At 37.6% G+C, this 23,740-nt stretch overlaps 1 protein-coding gene and 1 non-coding gene across 2 annotated transcripts in view; one reads left to right on the top strand and one right to left on the bottom strand.

Moving 5' to 3' along the window:
- Positions 1-23,740, bottom strand: part of BRIP1 (BRCA1 interacting helicase 1) — a 152,574-nt gene that overhangs the window by 30,005 nt on the left and 98,829 nt on the right. The window contains exons 15-16 of the mRNA XM_066363158.1: positions 17,602-17,761; positions 15,752-15,873 (exon numbers count right to left, since the gene is read on the bottom strand). Coding sequence (XP_066219255.1) covers positions 15,752-15,873; positions 17,602-17,761 — 282 coding nt within the window. The remainder of the gene's footprint in view (positions 1-15,751; positions 15,874-17,601; positions 17,762-23,740) is intronic.
- On the top strand, positions 8,576-8,679 carry LOC136396561 (U6 spliceosomal RNA). The gene has a single exon (XR_010749825.1). It is a non-coding gene; the product is annotated as a U6 spliceosomal RNA (small nuclear RNA).

The raw sequence follows: 23,740 nt of genomic DNA, 5'->3' as shown, positions 1-23,740 counted from the left end.
GCGTCCTCAGCATCCTAGGCCAACGCCTATCCACTGTGCCACCACCTGGTTAGGCTTATCCCATATTTCTAAAACCCAATGTAGGTTTGGGCGGGCTTTAGATTCTATTGTAATATATTGCTCCATATATATATATGAAGAAAACATATATGACAGAGGCAATGCAGACCAGCTAGCCAGTGTTGGCCACCTACTTTAGATTGTTCTCTTCAAATTAGGGTTTTAACCCTTGTATCAACTCTCTCTGAAGGTGCTTAACCTACTACTCAAAATAGAGACACATTATTTTACGTGACTTACAAGTTTCTCTGGCTTATGGTGTGGCTACTTTTACATCAAATATCATTGAAAATATGTACTCTGGCAGGACACATAGAAAACAATGTTCAGTTTTGAAACCTACCTTTCCTAAATTAACTTCTGCTATTGATCTTAATTCTTCTGAGAAATTGTACATTAGCACTCTTTAATAAGTCCTTCATAATATTTTTTGGACCATTTTGCAACCCATGAGCTGCATCTGAAGCAGTACTATATAAAATGTTAGTAGTATAATCTACAGAATGAATGTATGATTGGTCCTCTATTAGTCTAAATATTATTCCCTTCATATATTTTATAATCTAGAGCTTCCTCTGTTAAAGTCGTAAGACTTCAACATCTGAGAGCCAAATAACTATGAATAAATCCTTCCAGCAATAACCAACACAATAAAATATCTTACATAATCAAAGCAATATGAGGCTGTAAATGGAAACCTAAGCTCTTAAAGGAATGAACCAATATTAAGAGACTTCAATAAGGGGGACGAGTAGTGTTGCATCCAGCAAGTGACAGAGCCCTGTACCTACTCCTATATAACCCTAGAGGACGGCAAGGTCTCGCATAGAAGAGACCTATGGATGCTAGCAGGTACAGTACTATTGTGGGCTTGAGGGGGGTTGCATAAAAGTTTGGAGGCAATGGCTGGCATAGAAAGTGGAAGATAATTCCAGGGAAAGGGAGCTCAGACTCAGATTTACATGATTAAATACTGTGATACTTAAAAACAAACATGAGCAAGAAAAAGTGTATAAGTAAAAAAAAAAAAAAGATTACATGAGTACTTATACTTAAAACTTCAAAGCTCTGTTTATTACCTCCACAGCCCAACAAATAAGTTATATTTTGCAATCTAGATTTCTATTTATACATTCAAATTTATCTTTCAACCATGAATACATTTGACCATTTTTTAAAAAAATTTGACCATTTTTTAAAAACTTTCCAACTTAACAATATTATTGTTACAAATGCTTGATTCAGAGATTCTCAAGTGTGAATGTGGGAATAAAGGATATAGGGTCATGGGCCCTGGCTAGTTGGCTCAGCGGTAGAGTGTCAGCCCGGCATGTGGAAGTCCTGAGTTCAATTCCTGGCCAGGGCACACAGGAGAAGGGCCCATCTGCTTCTCCCCCTTCCCCCTCCCCTCCCTTTTCCTCTATCTCTCTCTTCCCCTCCTGCAGCCAAGGCTCCAACTGGAGCAAAGTTGGACTGGGTGCTGAGGATGCTCTATGGCCTCCACCTCAGGTGCCAGAATGGCTCCAGTTGCAATGGAGCAAAGGTCCAGATGGGCAGAGCATTACCCCCTAGTGGGCTTGCCAGGTGGATCTCAGTCAGGCTTATGTGGGAGTTTGGCTCTCTGCAACCCTATTTCTCACTTCAGAAAAATACAAAAAAAAAGTGGATAGAGGATCATAACACTTTAGAATACTTTATCTTGTGAGGTAATGAAGAATTCTGGTTTCAGGAAGGCAAAAACAAAAAACATTTTTCTTCCTTGCCTCTTAAAAACTAACCCAGGATTAAAAGACAAATGAGGAAGCAAAATACAGTCTCCATCTTCAATTACACTAAGAGACATCTGTTACCTCAAATCCCAGTATAGGAATATAAAAAGCACATGGACAAATGGTAAATGACAAAGCAGAGAGGTGAAAGTTCAAACTGAAGTACCCACAGAACGCCTGATGAGAAATAAGCCAGTTAGGCCAGCAGGAGGCCAAAAAGATTCAGGAAGTAGATGCATAAGGGAAACAGCAGGAGGATGCAGCATTACATGATGAAACAGTAAACAAGAAACAGGAGGAAGTTCTGAGAATAAACCTGGGATTCATCACAGAAGATAGGCAAATCAAAATCTTATAGGATGGCAGGAAAGGGAAATCTCAGGATGCTGGCAGTTAAGTGGGCTTAAACAGCAACTTACTTAGTTCTAATTGAGGTAGGAAATCAGGCAGCTCTACAGGGGATGTCTTCAGGAGGGGGGGAAAAACTGACCTTTTATCTGACAGGTCTGATAGGAAAGTTATATTGAGAGGTATTGAACAACATTTATTAAAGGGAGATAGGATATTTATGTAAAGATCTTTCAAAAAGAAGAAAAGGAGAGAAGGGTATTATTAATGCCAGAAAAAAATTTAGAAATTCAAGAAAGGAAGGAAATCATTTGACTACAGTGAACAATATTTTCCTAGTCATGATAATGTAATTGTTTATGAATTTAATAAAAACTTTTGATATAACTATATGGGATAATAAAAGGGAAAGAAGTAACCTAAATTCTTATCTCACATAGTAAGTAAATAGTTAATGTCTAAAATTGATTATTAAAGATAAAATATGGAGGTAAAAATACCAGATAAAATAGCTGAAAGGAAAAGTCATTGGTTCTCTAAAGCAGGGATTGGGAGTGGGGGAAAGCCAAGGCTTGTTAACATAAGAAACCATCCACTGTGTTTAGTATAAATTATGCTCTTAGTAAAAGCTTTACTGGACATTTTTCAACTTTATAAAAAATAATTTAAAAATATAAGCAAATTGTTAATTTTAATTCATGACACATACTTGTATAAATATATCTTACTATAAAGCAATGGCGTTCAGAAGACACTGGCAAGGTTTCTTTGTTGTGCGTTGTCATAACTAGTGGAGGAAGAAGAGTTTGCTACTGACATCTAAACAGCCTACAATACACAAAACATCACTCACAACAAAAAAATTATCCTGCCCAAAATGTCACTAGTGCCAAGCTTGAAAAACCCTGCTACAAAATAATTTTAAGCAACAAATCTAGAAATTTTCATGTGATAGGAAAATAAGTTGTGTAGCTTACTATAAATATATTCCCTGGCACATTGGGGTTATTTGGCCCACAGTTAGAAAGTATAAACTGAACTCAGTCCCAAGGTATCAAATCTTTACTCTGCGAAAAACAAGAAAGACGTTATAAACCCGAACAGTGATGTCTACTACAGCTTATGTTATTTGAGACTTTAAAGTTGGAGAAAAATCAAGTGACATACTCCCTTGAAGTCCACCTGCATATCTGCACTCTGTAGGCTTTAAAGGGATCTAAGTAAATAAATTAAAATCCACTACAACCAAAATTCTGCTCTGAAAAAAAAATTGTTTTCAGAGATGTTGAAAAACAATTCCACTGCTTCCTTGAATTAGTACTGCTGATCAGGCTCTGGGCCAGTAGTTAAGTGTCAATTAACCTTATAATCCCTAGGGTAAAAATTTCACGTTTAAAGCCTTCCACCTATTATAATAGCAAAAGTGAAATACAAAAGTCAACAAAGTACTTGTTCCCTCCAAAAAACAACTGACTGCAGAATTTTTCAAAAAAATTAAAGTTTTTGTTGGTTTTATTAATTATCCAAAGGTTTAACTTGTAGCTATATTCAGACATGGCTTTTTCCCTAAGGAAAAACAATGACATGAGTATTGAGAGAAAAAGAAAAAAAAAAGGCTATCAACCAAACTTTTAAAATCTTGTAATTTTTGAAAAATTTTATTTTTCAATTACAATTAACATTCAATACTATTTTGTATTAGTTTCAAGTGTACAGCACAGTGGTTAGATAATCATATCCTTTACAAAGCATGCACACCCCAACCCTGATATTTCTAGTCCCACCTGAAATCATACATAGTTGTGATAATATTATTGAATATATTCCCCATGCTGTACATTGCATTTCCATCACTGTTTGGTTACAACCATTTGTACTTCATAATCCCTACACCTTTTTCACCTAGTCCCCCAACCTCCCTCCCCTCTGACAACCATCAGTCTGTTCTCTGTATCTATGAGTTTGTTTCTGTTTCTTCATTGATTTTGTTCTTTAGATTCCACATATGAATTAAATCATATGGTACCTGTCTCAAGTTTTGTGATTTAAAGTGTTTCCTCTCCAATCCCAAAACATTCCTTTAAGATATATATATATATGGGAAAAACTTTTTTAAAGTAAAAAAAATTAAAAATTCCTCAGCAATTTATCCTTTTATTCTGTGTTTTTATGTTTGTGTTTCAGGAGGGATGGGAACAAAGGATTTGGTTATTCCCATTTTTCACTGTTCAAGGAAAATTATAAATTATCAACCTAGATGGCATACTTAGATTTAAGTCAGAGTTTAATTTTGGTTTCAAAATATACTTAAAATCTACTTTAACAATAATTTTGGCCAAACTACCTTAAAAAAAAAAGTCTGGAAAAAGAAAGTTTCCTCAGAAGGAAATAAAGGTTTAAGTAATTGAAGATACACTTATTCTAGACCTTTAGAGGTGACAGGTTTTTCTTCCATATCTGTGATTTGGCCTGTTTACAACATTTCAACAGCAAGTTAGCTGGACTTGTAAATGTCAAGAGTTCAGTAGCCTGACCAGGTGGTGGCGCAGTGGATAGAGTATCGGACTGGGATGTGAAGGACCCAGGTTCAAGACCCCAGCTTGAGCGCGGACTCATCTGGTTTGAGCAAAAGCTCACCAGCTTGGACCCAAGGTCTCTGGCTTGAGCAAGGGGTTACTTGGTCTGCTGAAGGCCCATGGTCAAGGCACATATGAGAAAGCAATCAATGAACAACTAAGGTGTCGCAACAAAAAACTGATGATTGATGCTTCTCACCTCTCTCCATTCCTGTCTGTCTGTCCCTATCTAATCCCTCTCTCTGACTCTCTCTCTGTCCCTGTATAAAACAAAAAATAAAAAACAAACAAAAAAAAAGAGTTCAGTATTATGGCCCTTTAAGTTTATATACACAGTGTTTGTTTCCCCTGGATAACATGTTAATATTCGAGTTAGGTCCATGTGGGTTTCTATTAGATTCTTCTCTGTAAAAGAATCCCACTACACTGACCTCAGGCTCTAGTCCTAGATCTGGTTTCCCATGACTTATGATAGTCTCAAATCCTTAAAATGGCATACAGAGAGCCCTATTTGACTCCGTAATACCTCTCTCAGACTCTATTCACATGTCATTCTCCCTAAACTCACTTTCTACCTCAGCTTCTTTTAACTCTTGGAACTGCTATCCTCGTTCACCCCTAGGGCCTTAGCATATGCTGTTCTCTCTGCTAAGAAGACTCTTTTCCATTCTTTGCACCTAACATAACTCCTAGCCTTCTTTCCTGTGCCACCTTAAATATCACTTCCTCAGGAAGTCTTTCTTCACCTCCCAAAACTAGTTCAGGATCCTGTTATACATTCTCATAGTTCTTATGACTTTTTCCTATAGCTTTAATCACAAATCTAAGCGTTTCTTCATTACTTTAATATTCTTCTCTAGACTGTAAGTTCCATGAGATAATATAATCTGTGTAGTTATCATTGTGTCACCAGAGTCTATTAAGTTATTGGTATTCTATCTAGGTATTAAAAAATTGTTTCATTATTCTGAATAGTTTTAATAATCTGAATAGTTTTGTAATCTGGCCGTTGATGAGGCCATTCCACTTTATCAAATGTTTGTATGTTTGAATCTCAATGTAGATAAGATTTATATCTCATCTCTCTGGCTCCTCCATCTAGGTAAATCAATCAAAGTAAATGCATTTTGGATGGAAAGTGAAAGGTGTTGCTCAACCTCATTTTCCCGAAAAACTGAACACCTGGATTTTATCCCATCAAAACATCCTGTTACATGTTTGTGTCCTTTACTGAATTATAGACATCACCTACTATCATTTCTGCACCTACTATATTTAGTACAAATTAGGCACTTGGTAAAAAGTTTGTTAAATGAATAAATAAATGAATGCTAAAACACTCAAGGTCATTAACAATTATGAAAGTACAATAGTTCAACAGAAATATATAAATTTATTCAAAATTAGTAAGAAAGATTTGCTTTTTTTTTTTTTAAACATACAGTATTTTACTAATTTTTTTTTTGTATTTTTCTGAAGCTGGAAACGGGGAGAGACAGTCAGACAGACTCCCGCGACCGGGATCCACCCGGCACGCCCACCAGGGGGGCGACGCTCTGCCCACCAGGGGGCGATGCTCTGCCCCTCCAGGGCGTCGCTTTGTTGCGACCAGAGCCACTCCAGCACCTGGGGCAGAGGCCAAGGAGCCATCCCCAGCGCCCGGGCCATCTTTGCTCCAATGGAGCCTCGCTGCGGGAGGGGAAGAGAGAGACAGAGAGGAGGGAGAGGGGTGGAGAAGCAGATGGGCGCTTCTCCTATGTGCCCTAGCCGGGAATTGAACCCGGGACTTCTGCACGCCAGGCCGACGCTCTACCACTGAGCCAACCGGCTAGGGCAAGATTTGCTTTTGAAATCAAGTTTGTTTTGATATAGTATAGCACCATGGCAATCCTTCCTTCATTTACCTACTCATGAATATTTATACTGCTCTCAAAACAAAACGAAAAATGAAGGGACATCCTCCTTAAAACAAAATGTCGTATTTAAGAATTCCAATACTACAATCATCTAATAATATTTTGACACTGGAAACCACTGGTTTAATGGGCACTCTATTTTATTAATGCTGTTACCCTTTGGGACAAGCAAAGGATAAAATTATTTTTCTGAGGTTTATAAAAAATCATAGAACTCTGGACCCTGACCGGTTGGCTCAGTGGTAGAGCATCAGCCTGGCATGTGGATGTCCTGGGTTCGTTTCCCAGTTAGGGCACAAAGGAGAAGTGCCCATCTGCTTCTCCATCCTTCTGCTTCTCCTTTCTTTCTATCTTTCTCTTCCCCTCCCACAGCCAAGGCTCCATTGGAGCAAAACTGGCCCGGGCACTGAGGATGGCTCCAGGGCTTCGCCTCAGGTGCTAGAATGGCTCCAGTTGCAATGGAGCAACACCCCAGATGGGCAGAGCATTGCCCCCTAGTGGACTTGATGGGTGGATCCCAGTTGGGCAAATGTGGGAGTCTGTCTCTCTGCCACCCTGCTTCTCACTTCAGAAAAATACAAAAAAAAAAAAAATCATGAAAGTCTGTAAATTTATGTGTTTGTTAAAGTCAATAATTTAACAAAACTATAATAGATACCTATAGTTTTTAATCATAAATGTAATTTTTCAAAACTGATTAAAATGATATCCTCAGATAGTTTATTACCTTCAGAGCTAAGCAAAGTTTCCTAATCAAAAAAAGAACTCATAATGGTTATTACATGGCAATACTAAGACAACTAATCAGATCACTGTCTGAATTTTAAATACTTTTTCAAAATGAAATTATTTTATTAATTCAACATACTATATTACTAAAGAAAAATAATATACAATTATAAATTTTATCTATCTTAATTATTTTAATCATTGTAAGAGCACTTATAACATATCACTTGAATATTTTTAAAGTATAAATTTTTCAGCCACATGCCATGATTTTACAAATTCTTCCAGAGGAGTAAAGGCGTACTACCCACAAAGGAAAAATATCTCTATATACTCCTAAACTAAACTATGCTAAGGAATACAAATAAAATGTGATTTTAAAAATTTAAGTATTGTACTTTATAACGCTGCAGAAATTATACGACCGTGCCACCAATTTGAAATGTGGATGCCTGAATTATAAAGTTGAAGGCTTTTGTAGTTTTTAGATCATGCTAATTGTCCAAAGGATTTGCTTTAGATATCCATTAAAAGGGCAGCCTTGTTATACCGACTTAATTGCATTAAAAGAAAACAACTTTTCCACCAACATCTGATCATGTAAAAAGCCTTGGTTCACTCTTCTGTCCTTCAAATAAGTTTCCTTTTTAACCATTACAAGATTAAATATGTCCTTACAGAATGATCAGAAGCATCTGGAAAAGGTGGAAGTGAAAATATCCTCACTGGGAAAGTTAGCTTAATGCTTGCCCTTTAGAGTGGCCCATTATCAACATTTCATAGTGGGTTTCTTTATTTTCAGGTCCCTGAGGTATGTGCAATAAATTATGACTTGAACTAAACAAGTCACAGTTGGCTCCAAAATGAAATTTTCCTACCTCTACTTTCTAGTCCCCAAGGTGGGAAGAGGAAATCCTGGTCACAGCCAAAGAAGTCATATTTTTGGCTCTAATATACATTTTCCTTCTTCTCTAAAACCCAAACTCTGCAATTGAGACTACAAAGTCTTAAGTTGGCATTTTAAACTGTATTTTAATTTTTACTTCCATAATCTGTACCTCAAACTTAAGAAAAAATTTAGTATCATAAAATTAATGTCATTGCCTTCTTTTTCCTCCACTCAAATCACTTTCTAACTTAGATGCCGACTTAAAGCTTTTAAAATAGGAATTAATTACATATTTTAGCAGCTCATATACTAAAATTGGAATAATACAGAGAAGATTAGCACAGCCCCCATGCTAGGATGACATGCAAAATAAGAATTCAAATGAAACAACAGAGAAAATAATGCTGAAATAGATTGTTTCATTTTCATAAGAGTATATTTAAAGTTTGCATTTATAAATAACTCCTACTAACTCTTGTATGATAGACTATTAATGTAAAAGAAAACAATAAAGTCTTAATTTGTGGTCCAGTAATTTGAAGCTCTCTGTTAGTTTTGGAAAAGCCATTTATAGAAATCATTTAGTTCATCATCTCATTTTATAGGAGACAAGAATATGGCAACCTGAGTGAGAAAAGAACCTATGACTTGCTTCTAGCCAATAGAATATGGTAAGGGTGATGGTTAGTCACTCCATTGGCTAGGTTATATCATACGGCAAAGGTATGGGGAAGTTAGTTTTGAAGTTGTTATATGATTCTATTTTAGTAGACTGGTGCTAGAGAATATCTTGTTGAGCTTGAAGAAATAATCTGCCATACTGTGAGAGAGTATGTGAGAAGATCCTATGGCAAGGAACTCTGAGTAGCCTCTAGAACAGCGGTTCTCAACCTGTGTGTCGCGACCCCAGAGTGGTTGCCTAAAGCCATCGGAAAATACATAATGCATATCAGGTATTTACATTCCGAATCATAACTGTAGCAAAATTCCAGTTATGAAGTAGCCACCAAAATTATTTCTTGGTTTGGGATCACCGCAACATGAGGAACTGTATTGCAGGGTCACGGCATTAGAAAGGTTGAGAACCACTGCTCTAGAAGATAAGAGCAGACCCTGACTGAATCAGTCCTACCACCATAAGGAGCTGAATTCTGCCAATATCCTGAATGAAACTGAAAGAAGATCTCAAGACCCAGATGAGAATATAGCCCAGCCAACACCTTGACTGCATAGCCTTGTGGAATCCTGAGCAGAGGATCCAGCTAAGCCATGGCCAGTCTTCTGACCCATGGAAACTGTGGCATAAGAAATGTGTATTGTTTTAAGCCAATTTGTTAATTGTAATTTGTAATACAACAGTAGCAAACTAATATAAAATTGAGTGACAGCCAGTATACTTAATATAAAACAAGCCTATTTATTATATTCTACTTTGTATTAGATAGAGTATAAAATGCTATTGGGATTGAGCATTTCCCTTCAACAACTCCTTTAATGATTTATGATTTTAACAACAAACTGTGTTGCCTCATTATGTTATATTAATGTTTACTTCTGTACTCATCATCTAATCTAATAATGATTACTACCATTATTATGCCTTAAATAAGTGTCTAGGTATAAAGGATTGTTGTTTTTTTAACAACATCAAGTACAACAAACAAAACCAAATACTATTTAATAACTTATATTAAATATAAATATATTAAATGTATATTTAAATTTTACTTTAATTTAATAAATAGTATTTAATACTTAAAAATAAACATATTTAAATAATTAGTATATATAGTTGAGACCTAAATAAAAACTTATATTTAATCTTTAAACCAACATTTATTGAACACTCAATATATTCCAAGGCACTGTCTTAATTATAGAAACATAAAGATGTTTAAAAAATTGTCCAAACTTCAAGGTACAGCACTTAATAGATTATAAAACAAATCTACAAACACTAAAATATAACATAATGCCTGACCAGGAAGTGGAGCAGTGGATAGAGCATCAGATTGGGACATGGAGAACCCAGGTTTGAAACCCCGAGATCACCGGCTTGAGCATGGGCTCATCTGGTTTGAGCAAGGCTCACCAGCTTGAGACCAACATCGCTGGCTTGAGCAAGGGTTCACTCGCTCTGCTGTAGCCCCCAGGTCAAGGCACATATGAGAAAGCAATCAATGAACAACTGAGGTGCCACAACAAAGAACTGATGCTTCTCATCTCTCTCCCTTCCTGTCTGTCCGTCCCTATTTGTCCCTCTCTCTGTCTCTCCTTGTCTCTGTCACACAAAAAAAATAAATAAAGTAAATAAAATATAACCTAATGAAGCCAGTATATGTGCTTTAAGAAGTAATAACAGGCTCAGTGGTAGAGCGTCGGCCTGGCGTGCATAAGTCCCGGATTCGATTCCCAGACAGGGCACACAGGAGAAGCGCCCATCTGCTTCTCCACCCTCCCCCTCTCCTTCCTCTCGGTCTCTCTCTTCCCCTCCCACAGCGAGGCTCCATTGGAGCAAAGATGGCCCGAGGGCTGGGGATGGCTCCTTGGCCTCTGCCCCAGGCACTAGAGAGGCTCTGGTCGCAACAGAGCGACGACCCGGAGGGGCACAGCATCGCCCCCTGGTGGGTGTGCCGGGTGGATCCCGGTTGGGTGCATGCGGGAATCTGTCTGACTGTCGTCCCCCCCCCTCCCGTTTTCAGCTTCAGAAAAATACAAAAAAAAAAAAAAAAGAAGAATAACAATGGTAGGCATAACTATCTAGGTAAATATAATACAGCTAGGGTTTTTTGTTTGTAATTTTTTTTTCTACATGACTTTAAAAGGCAAATACATAAAATTATAACTTATATTAATGAGCATACAATGTAATAAGATGCAATCTATGATACTAATAATATAAAAGGGGAAGTAGGAAGATTAAAATATTACTTGTAATCCCCAAGGTAACACTAAGAAAATAAGAAATATACATAAAAGATAAGAAGAGAATCAAAATAGAGACAACAAAGATCAACTAAATACAAAGAAAGGGCAATAATGATGGAATTAAGAAACAAAAAGCACATAAGACATGCATGAAACAGCTAAATGCAGATCTTCTGTATCAGTAATTACATTAAATGTAGATGGATTAATCTCTCCAACTGAAAGGCAGAGATTGGCAGAATAAATTATAAAAACATGATATAACTAAATGTTGTTTATAAGAGTTAGACCCTTATTTTACTTACATCATTCACTAGAGTTTATTGAAAGTAGATCAAATATCTAAATTTGTGACAGCATGGATGGACTTGAAGAATATTACGCTAAGTGAAATAAACCAGTTAGAGAAAGACAAATACCATATGATCACACCTACATGTGGAATCTAATGAACAAAATAAATTAACAAAATAGAAACAGACTCACAGATAATAGACTGACAGCTGTCAGATGAGAGAGGGGTTGCAGGGCTGGGTGAAAAGGTGAAGAAATTAAGAGAAAAAAAAACAACCCACACACCTCATAGACACAGACATATACGGTGATTACCAGAGGAAAAGGGGTAGGTGGAGACAGAAGAGGGTAGAAGGATGGTAAATGGTGATGGAGGGAGACTTGACTTTGGTGAACACACAATACAATATACAGATAAATGATACATTATAAAATTATACACTTGAGACCTACATAATTTTATTAACCAAGGTCATCCAAATAAATTCAATAAAAGTTTTTAAAATAAATAAACTGAAGAGCTAAGACTACATAAACTCTTTAAAGAAAGTATTAGGGGCAAATCTGCATGACCCTGGATTTAGCAATGGTTTTTTAAATATGACATCAAAAGCAGAACAAAAAATAAAGTGAATTTCATTAAAATTTCAGACCTTTGTATGTCTTTTATACCCCATAGTAGTGTACAAATAAATATTTTCAATAACTGGTTTGGTCATATACAAATTTTAAAAAGCCATCCATAATGATGCTCTGTTTTAGTTCAAATATTCAAGTATTTCAGGTATTGACTGTTATATTCTGGTTATTTCCAAATGATAAAAGGCCTTTTTAATTATTAGAAAAATTGAATACCTACACTCTTAAAGTTTATAAACATCAGTCTTTTGGATGGATATCTTACAAGATCCTTTAGTTATGGGGAAAAAAATGTTAGGATTCCATTCTGAAGTCTTAATTCTAAATCCTTTGCCATGTGTGGTGGAGAATTATCACCCACTGTTGCCCCATGCTCCAGACTTTGGGCTTGGGCATATGACATGCTTTGGGCAAAAAGGTTAGTAAATGTGAAAGTGCTTATACAGTCAAGCCTGCCCTCATGTACCTCTGCCAGTGCAATAACATGTTCTGGCTAGTCTGTTGTTCCACAAAGGATGAGATACACATGTATACCAGACCTTACACAGTTGAGCTCACTACAATGGTCAAACCACAGCAGGGTAACTGTGCCCAGCTGAAATTAGCAAGCTTCCCAGCCGAGATCATCTACTGCAAGCTACCTGCTCCCATAGATATGTCCCATAATAAATGATTGTTGTTTTAAATCACTGAGTTTAAGAACTTTTAGTTACATAAGAAGAACTGATCTGGATATATAGTAATAAGACATATACTTCCCTTATATCTGGTATTTCCAGTAAAGAATTTCCCTCTTTATCTGTCCCTTATCACTGCAACTGGGACTACTCTTGGGTCTATCTTATTTGGTTCTTTCAGAAACCACTAGAATCACTAGGGATACTAGGCAAACTAGGTCAACTTCTTTAGAACAACTTTCTTCCTCCCCACCCAGGCCTCATTGCATCTTCTGTTATTTTGCTGTTTTATAAAACTAGAGCTATTGGGATTCAGTTAAGTAGAACTAGGACAAGCAGGATCATTACTGAGGAATGTCAGAGAAGAAGGTGTCTATTTTTCTGCATGATAGACTGAGATGCTGCCTGGGAAGAACTTATAGGGAGGAAATAAAGCATTAAAAACCTAAGACTAGCCTGACCAGGTGGTGGCGCAGTAGATAAAGCATTGGCCTGGGATGAAGAGGACCCAGGTTCGAAACCCCAAAGTCCCGGCCTGAGCATTGGCTCATCCGGCTTGAGTGCAGGGTCGCTGGCTTGAGCAAGGGGTCACTCGCTCTGTTGTAGCCCCCCCCCCAGTCAAGGCACATATAAAAGCAATCAATGGACAACTAAGTTGCCACAACAAAGAATTGATGCTTCTCATCTCTCTCCTTTCCTGTCTGTCGGTCCCTATTTCTCCCTTTCTCTGACTGACTCTCTGCCTCTGTCAAAAAAACAAAACGAGAAAAAACCAAGACTGGCATAATAACAATGCCCAAAATAACAGCTCTTGGGTGTGAGGGTAGAGAAAATAGAAGGTAAATGTAATATTTTTCTTCATAAGTAACATTTTATTTAATTTTACAAATTTTGAAAGAGTAACATAATGAACACCTTTATTCTCATCAAATTTCCTTAAAGCTTGTTTTTTACTAACACAAAGAAGCACAAAAAAAGCTAAAGTCTTTTGGTAACTACCCTCAATATCACTCCTTTCTCTTCTTCTCAGACCTAATCATTATTTTGAGTTTGATGTGAATCCTTTCAGGTCTTGTTACTTTGTATTTAATACAAACTAGTATTAGTTATAACGTTACCTTCTTTCCACTCTCAAGAATTCATATATAGGTCCAAAAAGAAAGGAAATTCAGCAAAAATTGAAAGAGCTACTTTTAGGAGGGGACGACTATATTTAAGACATTAGGGAAATGTGTGATTCAGAAAGAAGGGGAAAGGAATTCTTTCCACTTTAATAAAGCAGCATTAGTGCACTAATATAGGGCTGAGGTAAAATGGTAAGACATAAAAAAGAGATAGAACCACTGTCAGCAGCAGTGGTATCAGTAGCACTCATCTTTAGTGAACTGCAGCACTAACGCTGTTGATGGGAATACAACAGTCTTCTTGAGCAGATTTCAACTGTTTCATCAGCAGTAAAAATCAGAGGTAGCATTATCCATTTTAGAACAGGAACTCCTGGGCATGGTCAGCAGCATTCTCACTGGTAGCACTGATAGCTGGAGAAAGGTAGTGGAAGCCGAAAGGAGGAGATATCCCTTGAGGACTTTCATAAATTTTGAGGAGGTCCAGAGGTTAGGGAAGAGTAGAAACTAACCAGAGAAACACTATTTATTACTGTTATAATCCACAGTGTCTAGTGAAATGCCAACTTAATAAAGAAGATACCTGCCTAGAGAAAGAATTCCTGCTTTGGTATGAGACACTAACAGGTTGTGCCCTAGCAGGAGGGATATGAATTATATTCAATGCAGTCAGCTTAGAGGTCAGAAAACCTCAATTCTTGGTCTCAGATTGCTCATATCTTCAAATGCCTGTAGGAAGTAAACAAAAATCCTCCCTGATGGAAGTTAATATCATCTTTGGTTTCATATTATTGCTACTAACAATTTTCCAAATATAACGTTTAGCAAACAATCAGTGACAATGAAGCGAAACTCCGTTTTCCTGCCAAGACCAGAATAGCTGGTTCAAAATATTCTGCCCACTGCAAGTGACTGAAACTGGACACAATAGATAAAGCAACTGCTTTCAGGGAGTAGACACCAGGCAACATATGAATAATCTCAGGGAAAAGGGAAATCCATGAGCTGAACTCCATGATCTTCAGATCTCCTTCAGAGTGAAATTTACACTCTGATAATAGCACAGGGCACTGAAGAACAAACAGAACATAGTGGTCCTGCTTAGGTGAGATGGAAGGGATAAGAATTTGGAGCAGTTAAAACCACTGAAATCTGCAGGGCAGGGCACTGGAGAGAAGGTAGCTAGATAGAAAAAGGGCCCCACCCCTGTGGGGATCCCATGTGAGTCTGTGGCTAAGAGCTTCAGAGAACACAAAGTGCTGGGCTTTACCTCCATAATTTCTGATTCAGTTGGTCTGGATGGAGCCTGTAAATAAATATTTCTATCAAGGTGATAGGAGATACTGATGTTTCTGACCTGGAACCATACTTTGAAAATCACTCTGGTTAAACAAAAGATAGTATAAGTTAAAAATAAAATAAACTGGTGGCACAGTGGACAGAGTATTATCCTGGAGCACTGAGGTCCTTGGCTCCACCCCAGAGTTGCTGGCTTGAGCCCAAGGGCACTGGCTAGACCCTGAGGTTGCCAGTTAGAACCCCAGGCAGGGTTCAGATGAGAAGGATCAATGGGATACACAATTAAATAGAACAATGAGTTGATGCTTCTCCCTCTCTTGCCCTTCCTTTTGCAAAAATAAATAAACAAATAAAATTGATATCTATTAAACCTTTCTCACTCATCAATTCACCACAGAATCAAAATAAAATGTCTAAAAATACAAGAAAAATGTATAATTAACTTTATACAAAATCAGTAAGTTCTATGATAAACAAAATATCTTAAGACTTTGAAGGCCTACCTGAAGATCTTTCACATTTGGAAAAGGAATTCCTATTGTTATGACAGCACGGGCATTGTCATCTGAGAAATCCAGACCCTCACTCACTTTACCGCGACAAACTGCTACCAGGAGGGCTCCACCTTAAGCAATAAAATATAAACATTTTTTAAAGCACACTCAAGATCCCAGAAATTGCCTATTCTTGTCATTTTGTAAAACCTTTAATTTTAGGTAATCATAGTAGCAAACTTAAAAGAATCAAAATTAAAAACAATTATGAGATGAAGTTTAAAAAGTTCAATGTCTTTAAATAGACAAAGACAAAATTACATTTAGGTGCAATATGGCAGCAAACCAATTTACAAACTATGTATCTCCCAGAAACTAAAACAGCAAATCCACATCAGAGTAGTTAACTACATAAACTGAGCAATTGTGAATCAACTGTTCTACCTTTAAAAACAGAAGTTGTAATCACCATTACCACATGTATGTAAAGTTCTCAGAACTATTTAAATATCTCTTAATTTGTACAACATATCATACTGAATTTATATTATATTGAAAAGTATGTAAAACACATAGAGAACACTTATCATACAAGGATATTGACAACTATGTTGTATTATACTTATGATCTTCCATTGTTCATACTTATGATCTTCCATTGTTCATGAATTATTACTATTAGTCTTTCCTATCAACCTCTCTATACACATTCTCTAACTTTGATATTGTTTCTTCAGTTATGTTCTGAAAACTCAAGTTTACCTTATGTAATAGCATATAAACTCAAAGTATATTATTAATATTTTTATCAAAATGCAGGGCTTATTTATCTAGTAAAGATATTTATACATGCTATACTTGCCTTCTTTCATAACAAATTATGGGTAGTACAGGGAAGACTATGGAATAATAGCTGAATGTTTCCCAAGTGAAAATATTCGTAAGAGAAAAACTCCAAATAAAGAATTTTTCTTGGCCCTGACTGGACAGTTCAGTGGATAGAGCGTTGGCCTGGCATATGGATACCCTGGGTTCAATTATAGGTCAGGGCACACAAGAGAAGTGACCATCTGCTTCTCCCCTCCTCCTTTTCCCCTCTCTCTCTTTGTTCCCCTCCCGCAGCCAGTGGCTCGACTGGTTTGAGTGTCGAACCCAGATGCTGAGGATAGTTCAGCTGGTCTGAGCACATCAGCCTCAGGAGCTAAAAAAATAGCTCAGTTGATCTGAGTACTGGCCCCAGATGGGGTTGCTGGCTGGATCCCGGTCAGGGCACATGCAGAAGTTTGCCTCACTATCTGCCATCCTTTCACCATTAAAAAAAATTTAACTTCTTTTCTTTTTACTCCATAGTATAAAATATAATTCTTTTTCCAGTGCAATTCATTTAAAAAGATAACACAAATAATGTTCTAACAGCACCAACTTCTTACTTTATAATAAAAAACATTTCAGCCCTGGCCGGTTGGCTCAGTGGTAGAGCGTCGGCCTGGCATGCAGGAGTCCTGGGTTCGATTCCTGGCCAGGGCACACAGGAGAGGCGCCCATCTGCTTCCTCCACCCCTCCCCCTCTCCTTCCTCTCTCTCTCTCTCTTCCCCTCCCACAGCCAAGGCTCCATTGGAGCAAAGTTGGCCTGGGCGCTGGGGATGGCTCCATGGCCTCTGCCTCAGGCTCTAGAATGGCTCTGGTTGCAACAGAGCAATGCCCCAGATGAGCAGAGCATCACCCCCTGGTGGGCATGCCAGGTGGATCCCGGTTGGGCGCATGCGGCAGTCTCATTTCCAACTTTAGAAAAAATACAAAAAAAAACAAACAAACAAAAAACATTTTTCCCATTGACCTTCCAGTAATTTCCAAATACCTTTCCCTCCTTTGTACTTGATCGCATCATAGTACACCTGCAGCAATTCATCAAAATCAGTCTTTTCTCCTCCCTGTGGTTCTACGATGACTGTCTTCACCAACTCCAAATTATGCCATAAACCAGTGCAAAGCCAACGTTCCTTTAACTTCTCTAATAACTATAAAGGAGAGGAAAAATTAATTTTTTGTGGGTCCAACTGAACAAACTTACTATCATTTTTTTAAAATTTTTTAAAATTAATTTTTAGAGAGGAGAGAGAGTGAGAGAGAGAGAGAAGGGGGAGGGAGGAGCAGGAAGCATCAACTCCCATATGTGCCTTGACCAGGCAAACCCAGGGTTTTGAACCGGCAACCTCAGCGTTCCATGGTCGATGCTTTATCCACTGCGCCACCACAAGTCAGGCCAAACTTACTATCTTTTTTTTTTTTTTTGGTATTTCTCCGAAGCTAGAAACGGGGAGAGATAGTCAGACAGACTCCCGCATGCGCCCGACCGGGATCCACCCGGCACGCCCACCAGGGGGCGACGCTCTGCCCCTCCGGGGCGTTGCTCTGTTACGACCAGAGCCACTCCAGCGCCTGGGGCAGAGGTCAAGGAGCCATCCCCAGCTCCCGGGCCATCTTAGCTCCAATGGAGCCTTGGCTGCGGGAGGGGAAGAGAGAGACAGAGAGGAGGGAGAGGGGGAGGGGTGGAAAAGTAGATGGGCGCTTCTCCTATGTGCCCTGGCCGGGAATCAAACCCAGGTCCCCCGCACGCCAGGCCGATGCTCTACCGCTGAGCCAACCGGCCAGGGCTATCTTAATTTGTTTAAAACCAATGTGGCTACAACGTGACTATGGCAAGATATTAACATTTCTGTGTATTTCATTTCTCATCTATAAAATGAGGAAAACAATGATATGTCATAGAGTTGTTATTGGGTTAAATTCATTAATTGATTTAGACAACTTTGAATGATGCCTGGCACTTAATAAGAGCACTATAAATGTTAACTGTTGTTGCTACTTTTACTACATCATTACTGCCGCTGTGGCTGCTACTAACTACTTCTATTATTGCTACCTTGGGAATTTCAAAAGCAGAAAAAAAATGACTTTCTGTCAAAGTTGACAAACTTAAGTTATCTTTCTTAACCTAAGGTAAAGTTCTTTAATATTCTTAAGACTCTTTAAATTAAAATTTTTTATGATCATGTTACTTAATGCATAGGCAGCTAAGCTGTTTGAAAATTTGTTGTATTTAAAAAACTAAATCAAGTAAATACATAAACAGAGACTCAGGTAGCGAATAAGTAGAAAATAAACAAATATAACACAAAAATAACCATGTATTAGATTATAAAAGAATTTTCAACAAATTTCAAAGAATCTTTATCAGATTAACCACATATTCTAACAATACTACTCTGATTAAAAGTTAATAATATAAAGTTAGTGGGGAAAAAAATACAAGCACAATACTAAAGACTATATTCTTAAAGAAAATATGGGTTAGCCTGACCAGGCGATGGTGCAGTGGACAGAACGTCGGACTGGGATGCAGAGGACCCAGGTTCAAGACCCTGAGATCACCAGCTTGAGCACGGCTTCACCTGGTTTGAGCAAAAGCTCACCAGCTTGGACCCAAGGTCGCTGGCTTGAGCAAGGGGTTACTCAGTCTGCTGAAGGCCCACGGTTAAAGCACATATGAGAAAGCAATCAATGAACAACTAAGGTCTCGCAACGAAAAACTAATGATTGATGCTTCTCATCTCTCTCCGTTCCTGTCTGTCTGTCCCTGTCTATCCCTCTCTCTGACTCTCTCTCTGTCCCTATTAAAAAAAAAACACACCAAACAAACAAAAAAAAGAAAATATGGGTTATTTCTCAATTATAGCTCAATAAAGCTGAGGAAAAAATAACAAAAAAGAATACATATGGTTTAGAGAGGAAAATAAAGTCATGAATTCTTTCGAAATGATAAGAAGAGCACCCACAATTACAAACATGAGATGAAGTAAAGGCAATACTTAGAAATATACTGATAGGTTGAAATGTATTTATTTAAAGAATCTGAAACTAGTGAATTAAGCATTCTTTTTAAGAAGCTAAAGAATCAAAATAGTAAGTGCAAAGAATGTAGAAGTAAATAAAAAACATAGCTGTATTGTTCAAAGTGGCCAGGACATGGAAACAACCAAAAAGCCTGTCAACAGATGACTGGATAAAGAAGATGTGGCACATATACACTATGGAATACTACTCAGCCATAAGAAATGATGACATCGGAACATTTACAGCAAAATGGTGGGATCTTGATAACATGATACGAAGTGAAATAAGTAAATCAGAAAAAACCAGGAACTGCATTATTCCATACGTAGGTGGGACATAAAAGTGAAACTAAGAGACATTGATAAGAATGTGGTGATTACAGGGGGGAGGGGAGAATGGGAGAGGGAAAGGGGGAGGGGGAGGGGCACAAAGAAAACTAGATAGAAGGTGACAGAGGACAATCTGACTTTGGGTGATGGGTATGCAACATAATTGAACGACAAGATAACCTGGACTTGTTATCTTTGAATATATGTATCCTGATTTATTGATGTCACCCCATTAAAAAAATAAAATTATTTAAAAAAAAAAAACAAAGCTGAAATAAATGAGAGACAAGCCAGTAGTAGAGACTTTTACTAAGTTGAACTGTTTTACCCACTTGTTCTATGTGGGGTTCTATATAATGTGGACCAATTATTATAGCGAAGACAACCACCCCAAATTCTCTGGAGCACAGAAACTATTTTTTATAAGATGGTTTATTTCCTCAGAATTTTATCCTTATCTATTTTCAGAAATAAATATAAAATATATAATATCCCACAGATCTTTCTGGCCGCTTCTATCATGTGAGGACACAGAGAGAAGGCACTGGTTACCAATCAGGATGAAGGCCCTAACCCAAACATACTAGCACCCAGATCTCAAGAGTCTTAGCCTCCAGAATAGTGAGAAATAAATTTCTCTTGTTTATAAACTGCCACATCTGTATAAAATATCACTAACTGGTAGAACAGTTTATTGCATATTACATGGTGATCAGAGTAGCCTGATCAATAAAAATAAAGCAAGAAACATCACAGGAAACAGAATAACAGTTCACGGCATATTACATGGTGATCAAGGTAGCCTGGTCAATAAAAATAAAGCAAGAGGCCCTGGCTGGTTGGCTCAGTGGTAGAGCGTCGGCCTGGCGTGCAGAAGTCCCGGGTTAGATTCCCGGCCAGGGCACACAGGAGAGGCGCCCATCTGCTTCTCCACCCCTCCCCCTCTCCTTCCTCTCTGTCTCTCTCTTCCTCTCCCGCAAGCGGGGCTCCACTGGAGCAAAGATGGCCGGGGAGCTCCTTGGCCTCTGCCCCAGGCGCTAGAGTGGCTCTGGTTGTGACCCGGAGGGGCAGAACATCGCCCCCTGGTGGGCAGAGCGTCGCCCCCTGGTGGGCATGCCTGGTGGATCCCGGTCTGGTCGGGCCCATGTGGGAGTCTGTCTGTCTGTCTATCCCCGTTTCCAGCTTCAGAAAAATACAAAAAATAAAATAAAATAAAATAAAGCAAGAAACATCACAGGAAACAGAATAACCATGTAACAGTAAACAAACAGGTGGCTTAGTGGATAAAGTGTCGTCCTGGCACAGTGAGGTCAGGGTTTTATTCCCAGCAGTGAGGGTACATTCAAGAAGCAATAAATGAGTACACAACTAAGTGGAACGAGTTGATGCTTCTCTCTCTCTCTCTCCCTTCTCTCCCCCTCCATCCCTCTCTCTCTCCCTCCTAATCAATGAAAAAACTTTTTAAACTAAAGTTAGACCTCACATATACAAAAATACCAAAACCCTATATGTAAGAACTGAAACTATAAAACTATTAGAAAAAAATCATAGGGTAAAATCCTGAAGACATTGAATTTGGCAACGATTTCCTGGATATGACACAAAAGCACGGATAAGTAAAGAATAATATAAATTGGACTTCATGAAAATTAAAGACTTTACACATTAAAGAAAACTATCAAGAGATTTAAAAGGTAAATCTACAGAATTGAAGAATATATTTATATATCTGATAAAAGGTTTTATTTGAACCTGAGGAAGGGGTCATGGGAACCTCCAATTTACAGCCAGTCAGAAACACAAGTAACAATCTGAATCTGAGATTGGCGTTGGAACTGGAGGCAGTCTTGTGGCTCTGAGCCCCTAACCTGTGGGATCTGATGCTATCTCTAGGTGAGTAGTGTCAGAATTGAATTAAAGTGTAGCTGTGGGTCACAGAATTGGTTGATGTACAAAAACCACACATCTGGAGTCAGAAGTGAAGTGTGTTGTAGTAGATTACTGAGAATAGAAGAGCACACAAAAGTTTCTTTCTTTAGCACATGGTACTTAGAAGGGAGGTCAGAATTAAATTATAAACTGGGAAACCAAGACAGTAGATGTTACTGAAAGAAGGCACATATAAATGAGATTAATTTGCAGTAGAGTACAGGTAAAGAAAAAAGCCCAAGAAAACCTCCCTCCTTCTATCACACTACATATCCAACCTATCAGCAAATCCTGCCAACACTCCAAAAATGCTGCTACCAGTGGTCCAAGGCATCATCATCTGTCAGGTGATTTATTACAGCATACTCCTGCATAGTCACCTTACTCTCTACAGTCCATTTTCCATACAGCAACCAGCACAATCCCTTTAAAATTAAGTCTAATGCCTCCAATGGCTCCCTACTGCATTTTGAAAATATAGCAAAAAATACTGATTATTTTGATGAAAATGGTCTATAGTAAGTTTTCAGCTCTAGGTAACAAAACATTTAGGTCTATAGCTTTTCCGTTTTTACAGCAGGTGATGCTCAAACTTCACATTGATGTATCTTAATTATTTCCCCCTTGCCACAGAAATATCACACAAATAATTAAACATACACATAATTCAATTGATATTTAAATTTTCATAAGTATCCCAACTAGGTACTTAAAAGGCAGATAACTTCGAGAAAAGTACACTGACACATATCCATTTCTCAGGTTTTAAGACTTACATTTATAAAAATGTGAGAAATCTCTGTTATGAAATTGTTCACTTAGCTCACAAAGAAAAAATATTGTTCATATACAGAGAGACTAGCCCACATATAGTGATATAGATGATTTAATCTACTAATTGGTGTTCATATCACTTGGATTTGGTAAAACTCAGAGACTTTTTTTAGTCAGATTTCACAAATTAAAAGACACTTTGGAATGTTTATGCCTTATCTGGTTATTGTCATTTTACATTTTCAAATTTCTTAAAACCGGTACCTCACTAGGGAGGCAGTAAGTTAGAATGCAACCTAGTAGGGAAATTCTGCATTTGCTCAATGTCTATAGCTTTTACACAGTTCCAGATGTTCAGTACATTAACAATGCACTAACTCAAAGCTTCTTTTTGAAACTTTAGAAAGTGCAAATTGCATTAAAACCTCTTTTCCCTCATTAATGGTACTGTTACAATCCCAGTCCTTTGGAAAATGTTTTCTGGCATGTGTTTAACTTTAGAATATTGCCATTTACTCACTTTAATAGCCGGTACTCAAGTCTTAATGCTTCTGATAGGCTTGCCTAAACAGACTACCACCTTTTGTCATCTTTTTCACATAATTTACTTATTCGTAAAATGTCATATTTTTCCATTTGAAGATGATTCTTCACTACTCATTTCATGAGGTACTAATATTTAAGAAATATTCACTTTTTTTTGTTCAGTTATATGTACCTATAAATGGCAGGTAAGGAATAAAATACAATTCCTTATAAATGATAATAAAAATAGAAAATAAAGTAGTAGTGGTTTTCACATTTTAAGTTAAAGTAAAAATTAGTATACTTTTAGTTCTTGTGTTCAAAGATAAAATATGAGAAAACAAAAATACATATTTCTATTAAAACAACTTCCTATACTCTATCAGCAATATCTGATTCAGCACCTTTACCTCAGGAGGCTTGGTTACATTTCAGGATCAAACTTGCAACAAATCTAATGCAGTCAGTAATGCACTAAGAAGAATAATATGGAGGAAATCCATACTGAAGTGAAAGTAAGGTCCCTTTTAGTTGTTGGCAATCTAA

Source organism: Saccopteryx leptura, chromosome 2 (genome assembly GCF_036850995.1).
Source record: "Saccopteryx leptura isolate mSacLep1 chromosome 2, mSacLep1_pri_phased_curated, whole genome shotgun sequence".
Lineage (NCBI taxonomy): Eukaryota > Metazoa > Chordata > Mammalia > Chiroptera > Emballonuridae > Saccopteryx > Saccopteryx leptura.
The sequence above is the reverse complement of the archived record's forward strand: the minus strand, read 5'-3'. Positions and strand labels throughout refer to the sequence as shown.